We start from the raw sequence: 11,073 nt of genomic DNA, 5'->3' as shown, positions 1-11,073 counted from the left end.
GTACATACCTGTTATTCGATCAGAAAGAACGAGAAGGCTGCTAATTAGACGTCATCTGTGACCGATTGAGATCACAGATATGTGGGGCACTAGCCCATCCTTGTTGCCATGGCAATCAAGCACTGCTGAAACTAAAGTGCACGAGATAAGAGTGTATGACTGTAGACAAATGTGTCAAAGTTAACAGAGAATACACTTTTCACTGGGGATTTCCATTTCATCTATACACACGTCAGCTTTTTTTTTTTTTTTTTTTGTTGCCAGGGGTGATTGGAACAAACTGATCCTTAACCCGCAACCCCCCAAACAATCCAGCAAACAATCCCAGTGTGTCACAGAGAGAGAACGCAGAGGAGGGAGTTATATAATGAGCAGGGTTCTGCTCGCATGGGGGAGGGGGACTGGAGTGGTGGTCGCACTGCTCTCACTTCCTGCTGTCAGTCTGAATTTGTTGCAAGGCGAGGTCCAGCTCATACAATGCAGCACCGGCCACAAGACAAGCACACACATTACTGATGAGAGGGAGAGCAGCCAGCACAGATTCATGGCCTGACACACACACACACACACACACACACTCAAGAGCATTTTTCTCGTGAAGGCATTCCACTGCAGGCCAAACACTTAAGCAAAAAAAAAAAAAAAAAGTGTCCATGTTTGAGTTGGAAAGCCCCAGATGGAGAGCTACAACAGGAAGTGTTCAGACAGAAAAGATATGCCGTATGGAGACACAGAACTCTTCTTCTGAACGAACAGACACACAATCCTCCCATTGTCTAGGACCCCCCTCCTCCCCTTCCCCCCACATTTGTGCACTCAATTAGCGCCCCCCTTCACCATACCAGCACCACGAACAGGAATACACACCCCGCTTGTTCTCACTCACTCCGTCCACAAGCTGTCATAGCAACCCTCACAGCGAGGCTCGTCACGTCAATAAGACTCCAGACACATCTGACAGCCTGTGTCTCTGATGATTCCTCCCCCTCCAGCCCCCCCCACGGTCCACGCGGAGGTAAACACACTCTGCAGCATCTGCGCCCCCACGGTGACACCTGTGCAGCTGATGGAATAAGACACGTTACCACATCCAACGGCTGGCAGCTCAGGTTTTATTATTAGCCCTTTCACAACAGGAAAAAAACAAACAAACTATTACACAAATATATTTGTTACTTTTCCCACCAGTCTGGGAAAACATATGCCATTCAAAACCTGAATGAAGTAAAAGTGTTAATAAGTCTCACACAAGACAACCTGAAGTATTTTTTTTTAGCATGATGCATAGTAATAACGCAGACTGAACTTTACCCAGGAAGTACGAGTCAAGAAAGTGCTTCACGATTCATGACAGGTTTTGTTTCAGTCTGCTGAAGGCACATTTAATTACAACTCAATCAGAGGTTTTTCAAAATGTCATCAAAGATCATCTAACCACTTATCATATGACATTAAAGGGATATTTTGGCCATTCTTTGCAAAGATTAAGAGCAATTATCTTACCTGTTGCAGATAGCTCTAAGAACAGCCTCCGTTTGGAGAAGACTTCAAGTCTGTCAGGGATGAAGAGCTAACGGCTAGTCTGAACATAGTCAAGGCCAAAGTGGATTGCTGTCACCTTAAAACAATAAAACAACTTCAGTCTCCAGAACTTCCTAGCATTCATGTGAAAGCTGTTTTGAAAACCTTTCCATCACGTCAGTTTCTCAATGCATGACTATTCCCATTGGAATTCCTGTGGGTATTTTCAAAGCAAACAGCCGCAGCAGAGCAAGAAGCAACATTTCCCGTGCAGTCTGGGGTCAATTCTTGGGATGGACAGTGATTTTCAAGTATTCAAAGTCTAGTAAAAATGAGCAAATTCAGAGAGTTAATGCTACCATCGTGTCTATATTAATTAATTAATAAATTTCAATTTTTTACGCCAACACCCGATAACGACAGGCCAGGTTGTTTCCTAATGATGCTCTTCCATTCCATTCGTTCACTCCCCTCACCGAAAAGCAAACGAACAAACAAAAAAAACAACAACTAACTCGTAGCCTCCTGGCATTGATTTCTACCACTGTATTTTATTTAGAAAGGATTATAAAGTAGAAACTATGATGATGAGTGAGCTCGACTTTACTGTCAGAATATGCACATTGATCCGTTGGACCGGTGAAAATGAAAGAATAAAAAGTTCCCCAGCAGGATTAGCAGCAGGACACACGTCTGCACCCAAAGACTGTTTCATTAGAGGGTTTGCTCTAAAGCGGGTGGGAGGTGGGTCGAATATTCAAAGATAAATGAACTGCCTACAAATTTGAAAAGTGTTTTTCCTTAAAATGCTTAAAATGTCTATCCCTAAATGATTCTGTCAGGAATTTGATTGAAGCTGAAGGCGATATAAAAGTTTAAATAGTAGTTTTCACACGAACTGCTAAGAAGCTTTGGAGACTGGACTGTTTTAAAGAGAACAGCGATCTGCTTTGGAAGTAGGTCTACCTGGTCCACTTTTAGCTTGGTAATATGTTTTAAGTGCTTCTAAAGCTGATCTTAAAACAGCTGGTAATATATATATATATATATAGACACACACACACGGTTTCCTTGCACAGACCAAAAGCATGCATGTTAGATTCACTGGTAACTCTAAATTGTCCCTCGGTGTGAGGAGCAGCATGAGTGGTAGTGTGTCTCTATGTGTCTCTATGCGTCCCTGTGATGGACTGGAGACCTGTCCAGAGTATCTCCGGCCTCTCACTCGGTAAAAGAAAAAGAATGGATGGAAAATCACTTCAAAATGGTCGAAATGTTCCTTCAACATGGCTGTTCCCCAAGCAAAACATAGCAAAACAATAATGACTGATAGAAGAACAGAAATAATACAGATCAACGTAACAAACAATAACTCTGGGAATGTCTCATTTCTGTTTTTTTAACCAGTTAAATCAATATTCCTATCCCTGATTACCCCTCTCCTAGACAATATAAAATTACTGTAACATGTTCAAAATAAAAATATTTTGTAGCAAAATTTGTCTGACTAGCTCTATAACTATTTAATTTAATACTTTTTGCAGTTCATTGCAAATAGAGATGTATCAAAAATACAAGCTACTTCTGCCGATGAATGACAGTAATGATGCAAACTATAGGTAAAGCTCAACAGAGACATTTAAATACTGAGAACAGTGGAATCTTTTACATTCAAACATCATCAGTACAGGTTTTGCATCTTTTTGTAATGATTCACATGAATTTTATGGTTTAAAAAAAAAAAAAAAGTTGCTCCAGATTTTCGGAAGGAATCAAGTATTCATAGAGAGATCCACATATAAACGTACACATATAAATCACTGTGAAGCCCAAATAAAACCCCAAATATTTAAACTTACACAAGCATTTGTGAAACATCTAAACGCTTTTAAAATACAAATCCTGAGGTGTGAACAACAGATGTCTCAATATTTTTTTGTATTTTTTAAATCAAATGAAGGATGATGTGTGGATCTCATTGAAACAGTTGTAGCCTGTGTCCCCAAATTAACATTTGGCTTTCAGTGCTGTTGCTATGGTGAGCACATGAATAAAAAGGGTGTAATGCCAGTTATTAGCGCCCCTTTAAGGGAAGACGTAAAACACTTTTTTTTTCCTAGAAGAAAAGAAAAAGAAAACGCAGAGGCGACTTGGGACCAGAAATAATTAAAGTGCACCTCTGATCAGATGGCACTAGATTTGACCTGATGTGGATATAAAGTTCAGAAAATTGCCATCACGTCCCAGAGAAACACGAAGTAACCCTTGGTGAATGTTACCATCACCAGACGCTTTTTGTACAGTCTGAAAAGTAATCGGGCTCACATTAATCAACAGTTAAGTCCATCTAAACCTGCAAATGATGGTTTAAAATCTCCTTCCACACATTTCTCTCTCCCATTTGTTCAACCTCAGGACCCTCTGTGTGCGCGACCTGGGTCAGGGTTTGTACCAGTTCATGGAGCGCCGCAGAGCTCTCTCCCATCTCTGGAGGACAGGGGTGTACTCCTGGTCGGGGCCGGCAGCCCCCTCTTTCGCAGTACCTTTGGGATGGAACATCTTCTCTGTGCTGTGCAGCTTTTTCAGCTCTTCACGAGACGTCCAGAAGCCTGCAGTAGCAGTGGGAAACGGAGTGAGTCGTGCAGATGTAGAATTTGGTGCCATGTTGAACGCTGCTAAATGATTAAAGGCCTAGTATAATTATTTTAAAGGAATGCATATCACCTGCTGCCTTTCATGCCAGAGTTTTAAACTAAGATCGTCTTGTAATGAGAAATGACAGAGATAGAGCTATTTTGGTTTAAATCTGAAAATAACATTATAATCGTACATAATATAGCAAGACCTTTGGATGGTCTGTTAACACCTAATATTATCTGTTGTAAATGACTTTAGGCCCCTACCATACACACTTTTAGCTCATTAACTGTAAGTTATAGACATTTCTGTGTAATCTACTGTCAAATAGCTGTGACAACCATCTTGAATTGGGTTGACGCCAAAAGGTAATCAGCTGTAGATCCGATGATTATTTTCTGAGTTTCACTGAACACAGTCCAGTAGTTCACAGGATTTTTTGCCAACGCTACAGACAAACACACACACACACACACACACTAACAGGGGCAAAAATATTATCGCCCTTGCCTTCTGCAACGGGTGATAACGACTCAAAATAAATATCTAAAGCCTCCGACATGCTAGATAATGACCCTGCTACAGTTTTATAAATCAGCCAGATTGCGGGTGTTCTCTGCAGGGTCTTCAGACCGCAGTGGGCGCCTCGTATGTGTGATGGCGTGAGATAAGTCCACGATAGTTTTGAGCATGACACAAGAAATTCAAAAATACAGATCCATTCAATTCATGAATTATACAGCTAAAATATACCTTCAAAATTGTGATTTCTCTGTGTTTTATACAAACAGCATCCATTTCATAACACCTGCACAAAGTGTGTGACTCACATGTGTGTGTTTTGTGCAGCACGACAAGAGCGATTACACTCCATTCCGGTAACCGCAGCATTTAAGCCTAGCCCTGTTGTGAGTGTTAAAAGTTTCTTTCATAAATTAGAAAGGTGCAGGCGAGGGTAGAGTTTCTGCTGCATCATAAACAGGATGGCAAAGGGGGATCTTTATCCAACTGGTTTGGTTAAATGACTGTAAAATGTTTTTGCTTTAAAGAAAAATTCCGCAGATTTAATCAGGTCATGCAAACAGCACAGTGCAGAGATGTGGGGCGGTAGCGTCTAGCTAGTGTAGAGCAATCCTTTAGCTTCTAGCTGCATCCTGACGCAGATCAAGAGCGTTGTGCCGAAGCGGTGAGCGGTGAGCGGGCAGGAGAGCATTTGAGTTATGTAGCAAATCGCAAAAAAGAAACTCCACTATTTGGTTGCTATATATGTGTGATTGCCTTGACACTGAAGGTTTTCCAAATTTGCTGCAATCCAGCCACGTTCTGAAAGGTTGTGGAGAGCACAGGGGTCATCATCAAGTGTGAAGGGTGAGTAATTATCTCCACTACTGGTCGTATTTTAGAGGCTCAAATGATAATATTTTACAGTCATCAACACCAGCAGCTCCAAAAACAGATCTGTTTGTTGTTTTACTGGATGGCAGTGACTAAAGCCCAATAATCTGATTACATAATGTGAAGCATAAAATGGAAAACAGCTTCTATTTTGGAAAAAAAAAAATCCCTGAGTCTTCATTTGCTTCTACTGCCAGAGTCAGCGAAACAAAAATAGGCCTTCAGATCGAATCCTTTTCAGATGAAAACCTGTCATGAGCTGAGATATATTTAGAGCAGAAATATGTTGAAAGAAAAAAAGAAAACAAAACAAAGTGTCGGAGCCTGACTGCGTCTGACGAAGCTGCTTCTTGTCTCATCTTCAAATTAGTCTGTTTGAGCCGAGCAGCAGAGCAAACAGCTTCACAGAAACCTTCAAAGAAATAAACCTCTACGCCTTCAGATATGCTGTCAAAACATTTTATAGACAGTAAACAGAAAATTAGTAAAGGTGAAGTTCAAACTTTAACAAATTAAAAGCCTAGAATGGTTGACTCCAAACAATAATCAATGCATCCAATGATTAGTTTGAGATTTACAATAAATTTATCCAGTAACAAACACACACACAAACCTTCGGTGGTGGGAGATAAGAATGTTTTCTTTAAATTTATGCGAATGTAATGCACTTGTCTGCATACCCACTCCAAGTCCTGCTACAAACGCAGCCCCCAGACAAGACATCTCCCGGTGTTGGGGTCTGATCACTTTCCTACCAAACAGGTCTGCAGTCAGCTGCATGATGAAGTTGTTGGAGGAAACACCCCCGTCCACCCTGAGAGGGAGAGGAAGACCGAGATCAATTAACCCTGCGGTTGTTTTACTGTTACAGTAACAGAGACATGCTCCTATAACGCATTATCCATGCAGAACTGAACTGCATTAGCAGAAGCACGCTTCACCAGAGTTCATTCTGTTACACCCAGTGTGCCGGACAAAATCCGATGATTAGATCTGTCTCTGTAAGATTATTCCTACATGACTATAGGAGACGCGAGGAAACCCTCACCTGATCTTTGTGATTGGAATGTGAGTCTCCCTCAGCATCGTCTCATACAGCTGCTTGTTTCTGAGACGAACATTAAAAGGAAAAACAAAGAGTGAGAAAAGAAATATAAGGATGCTGAAAGAGGAACCTTTTTTTTTTTGTTTTTTTAAATGACCCACCTGAAGGCGACAGACTCCAGGATGGCCCGGACCAGATGGTTTTTGGTTGTAGAAGGTTTGAGGCCCATGAGGGAAGCACAAGCTCTAGGGTCATTCAGAGGGGCCTTTAATGAAGCACACACACACACACACACACACACACACACACACACACAGGCATCATCTCACAAAACTGAAACTAGAATAACGGTTTTAGAAAAAGACTCAAAGTGCATTTTAAAATGGTCTCCATGTCTCTGAGTGCAGATCAGAGTTGTGTGGTTACTAGGCATAACTGTGTAAACAACCACAAGGAAAATGTTTTTTTTTTTAAATCACATCTTTGCATTTTAACTACAAACACTCAGGAGGAAACACTTACAAGAGCCCGCTCACAATGGAGGGCAGAGGAATAAAACAAACAAACAAAAAAAGACAAGAGACAACCATGTTATGAAGAAACAGAAAAAAAACAAACAATAAACAAAACAAACACTGTTCGTACTGGCTTTAAACATTTACAGCAAATGGGCCACAGAAAACACAAGTTTTATTTTGTTAAAAATGAGACCATGCAAAAATACTGAAAGTGAATAAATGAAGAATGTAGTGTTTGTACCTGCAGGCCACTGAAGGAAGGGACGAAGCACACTCCATCTGAATCACGGACGCTGTACGCCATCGCACTGGTCTCCTGAACGTCAGAGAAGAGCTCTGCAACACGCAAACTCAAACTGAGTGTCAAGAGGCCTATTACTCAACTAGAACATTTATGAAGAAATTAATTTGCCTGAAACTATGTTATGTATAACCCAAATGTTATGATGACAAAATGTTGACATTTTGATGTATTATGTAGGAGATATGACAAATTACAAAGAGCCTTCATTTCCAGTTTTCAAGAGAAAATTCTGAGCTCAGATACAGTGAAGGTCAATGAGAGTTTGGGTGTCCTGTCTGAAGGGATTTGAGAGAAAACCATAAAATCATAAAGCATTGGGACTTAAAACAGCGCTGGTGCTTTGTGATTTCAACTTCCTGGTTCCGATCCTGTCTCTAGTTACAGCACATCTCGACGGTGACACATCAGTACTCACCCAGCTCTTGTGCCCATTTGATGGCAGTGCCCGTGTCTGCTGCATTTCCCTCCGCCAGGTACACCACCTCCGAGCCGATCTTCCATCCAACAAGAGGATACAGACCTGCAGCGAGGGGAGGTGGGTTCTAGAAGATCTACATGGATAAATGTAGGTAAACGTGTGTGTGGGTTGCTCCTAAACCTGCGACAGATGTATGTGGTTTGCTCCCAGTGTTGATGTCCATGAAGGTGCCTGTTCCCATGGTGATTTTCACATCACCGACGTCAAAGCAGCACTCTCCAAACATGGCTGCCTGCTGGTCCGCCATCTACAACAGAAGGACAGTCCGAAAGTGTGTTTGAAATGAAAAAAAGTGAGTTTTAGGACATTTTAACTACGCTACAATTAATGAATAGGCTAATCTGGATTGTTTTCAACAAGCAGACATATGGATAAACAGTGTGTTGAATTCACACTCAGACTGCAACATTATGGAAATAAGCACCACTTGTGTGCCACTGGAGAAAAACTTTGATTTGAAATCTTGTTGAAGGTGAGCAGCTGTAAAGACGACAATTTTCTCGAGAAAACTGTCGTCTTCTCATAGTTCATAATATAGCTTTAAAAAAAATAAACAGGCAGTTCAAGTTTGGGCTTTTTCAAAATCTGACAACAAAATGTTGAGTCACACTTTAAGTTTTTTCCAGACATGACCTTTGGGAGACTGAAACATCCGGAGGTTTTATTGGTTTGTGCTACAAGAAGATCCCTCTAGTGTGCACACAGCACATCCAAACCACCATGTCGCTCCAGCACCCGCACCCTTTTACACTTGACTATTTTTATAGAATTAACCCAAAAACAAGTAGTGTTATCATGGAGAATACTCCTGGAAGGAAACAGAAGAGTCTACACATTTGATAGGCTACCACAGTTTTCCATGACAGAGTCTGAAATCACTATAGCAGGATGATCCTAAACTGAATCTTCAAGTTCAGCACAGATTCCTGTTTACATCAGCAGAGATATCTTATTTAAACAGATTCAGCTATGAGCCACAAATAATTCGACGCTGTAATAAAATGTATGAGCAGCCTGTAATAAATACACCATTAAAATGTTTTAGCGACATTCAGTTTGAAACGCATTGGGGCCACTCAGGAAAAAATAAATGATGAGGAAGATTGTTTTTTTCTAGTTTTGACTTTAAACTCACAATGTCAAGATTAAAGTGAAAATAATATTGCCAGAAAAAACACTTCAATGTTGAGAAAAAAAAAAAAAGACTAAACCAGAACCTCTATTTGCTTTTTTTATTATTATATTTAAAGGGTTATGGGGGCACCTTCACTTGGTTAACTACAAAATAACACGCTTTCTAAACATCTGAAACTTTGTTAAAAGAGTAGCTTACATTATTGTTCCTCGGTAAACTATACTGCAGCCTAGATCACCAGAAGTTTTGAGAGTATTCAGAAGTCCAGAGTCAGCAGTGTGTGTGTGTTTCAGTCCAAGTTTTATGAGTTCTGCTGCAGCGGGACAATCACACCTCAGCCTGGTAAAGAAATACTGATTAGTATTTTATAGTTTACCCAGTGAAGGTGCTCTCATAATTTTCTGCTACAATAATAATGAAAACTTGGAACAAATAAAGTCGGGTTCAGGAGCACAGTTTGTTCACTTCTGGTGTACTCTTGAAAGACAACTTGTTTTCTCAACGCTGCAACTTTTTTTCAGCCAATATTATTTCAACTTTAACTTTGACAATGAGACTTTAATGTCACATCGTTAAAGTGACCCTAAAACACCCACAACTTAAACCTGATTTGATCTGAAAAACCTCCCCTGAACAAAACACCTCCAAGTAATGTCTTACTTTACTCACTTTAAGCTCATTATTTTTCTCAACCTCAGCAACTCATTTTTCATTTTGGGATTCTGATACAATATAGTGCTGCCATAACGGCAGGGGAAAAGTGTTTATGTTTGAGGAGAAATGTGTTAAACTCACGCTGCCTGCTGTCGAGGAGCATGAAAGTCTTGCCTGACTGGTCTTTTTTATCAAGACTTATCAGGAGGAACACCCTAAGTACAGCTGATCAGTGACATTCTTTTCTTTTTACAACATAATAGCAGTGACACGCTGGCAGGTTACTGTAAGTGTTCTTTCATAAGGATAACACAGATAGTAGACTGGATGATGCCAAGATGTCCACTCACCATAGACATAATGGGAATGGGCACTCCGAAGATGGACGGGTCTGTGGAGCCGAAGTTATGGCTGATGCATTATGAAGGAGAAAACAGATCAGTGGTTATCTCACCACGTCCATTAGTACAACCTGCAGGAACACGACTGAGACATTTACGTATGGAACTTTTGCATTTGAGACACTGATCCTTTAATTGACCTAAAATTAAACATATGCACTGTGAATATTCCTAAAGTGGTGCACTCCTATAACTTTAAAGGTAGATTACCATCAGTTTCACCAATTTACTCCAGCTACATATACTCAGTTTAGTAGCATATGTTGATCGATTTAACAACAGAGAAGAGCAACTTGGGCCTCTAAATAAACATTTAAAAGGGTATTTTGGCCTCTTTGAAGTGAAGTTCTGTGTAAAGGTTATGAATAATTAATAACTTACTTGTTGTAGAGAGCTTTTTGATTGACCTCAGTTTGGAGAAAAAGTTTAAGGACTGATGAGCTAATGACTATTCTGAGCGGCGCCGAGACAAAATTGTATTGTAGGTGTCGTAAAATACCTCTAGTGTGGAAAATGTTATAGTAGTTTATGCAAACACTGTTTTTTAAACTTTACATCACTGTCAGTTTTACATTGTACAGTTATTTTTTTTCAAAAGTATTATAAAATTCCTCCTTATTCAAAAAGGGGGACCGGAGGGTGTGTTCCAATTACAGAGGGTTCACACTCTTGCCTCCCTGGTAAGGTCTATTCAGGGGTTCTGGAGAGGAGGGTCCGTCGGATTGTCGAACCTCGGATTCAGGAAGAGCAGTGTGGTTTTCGTCCTGGCCGTGGAACATTGGACCAGCTCTATACTCTTAGCAGGGTCCTTGAGGGTGCATGGGAGTTCGCCCAACCAGTCTACATGTGTTTTGTGGACTTGGAGAAGGCGTTCGACCGTGTCCCTCGGGGAATCTTGTGGGCGGTGCTCCGGGAGTATGGGGTACCAGGCCCTTTGATACAGGCTGTTAGGTCCCTTTATGACCGGTGTCAGAGCTTGGTCCGC

The 11,073-nt window shown here is 40.8% G+C and overlaps 1 protein-coding gene across 1 annotated transcript in view; it reads right to left on the bottom strand.

The window, feature by feature from the left end:
* Window positions 1-1,092: 1,092 nt before the first annotated feature.
* The window catches only part of gk5 (glycerol kinase 5), a 17,730-nt gene continuing 7,749 nt past the window's right edge, over window positions 1,093-11,073 (bottom strand). The window contains exons 9-16 of the mRNA XM_025009228.2: window positions 10,038-10,098; window positions 8,019-8,145; window positions 7,836-7,940; window positions 7,358-7,452; window positions 6,760-6,863; window positions 6,602-6,661; window positions 6,234-6,367; window positions 1,093-4,130 (exon numbers count right to left, since the gene is read on the bottom strand). Of these exons, the coding sequence (XP_024864996.1) occupies window positions 3,961-4,130; window positions 6,234-6,367; window positions 6,602-6,661; window positions 6,760-6,863; window positions 7,358-7,452; window positions 7,836-7,940; window positions 8,019-8,145; window positions 10,038-10,098 (856 nt within the window). The 3' untranslated portion in view covers window positions 1,093-3,960. The remainder of the gene's footprint in view (window positions 4,131-6,233; window positions 6,368-6,601; window positions 6,662-6,759; window positions 6,864-7,357; window positions 7,453-7,835; window positions 7,941-8,018; window positions 8,146-10,037; window positions 10,099-11,073) is intronic.

This window comes from Kryptolebias marmoratus, linkage group LG20 (genome assembly GCF_001649575.2).
Source record: "Kryptolebias marmoratus isolate JLee-2015 linkage group LG20, ASM164957v2, whole genome shotgun sequence".
Lineage (NCBI taxonomy): Eukaryota > Metazoa > Chordata > Actinopteri > Cyprinodontiformes > Rivulidae > Kryptolebias > Kryptolebias marmoratus.
The sequence above is the reverse complement of the archived record's forward strand: the minus strand, read 5'-3'. Positions and strand labels throughout refer to the sequence as shown.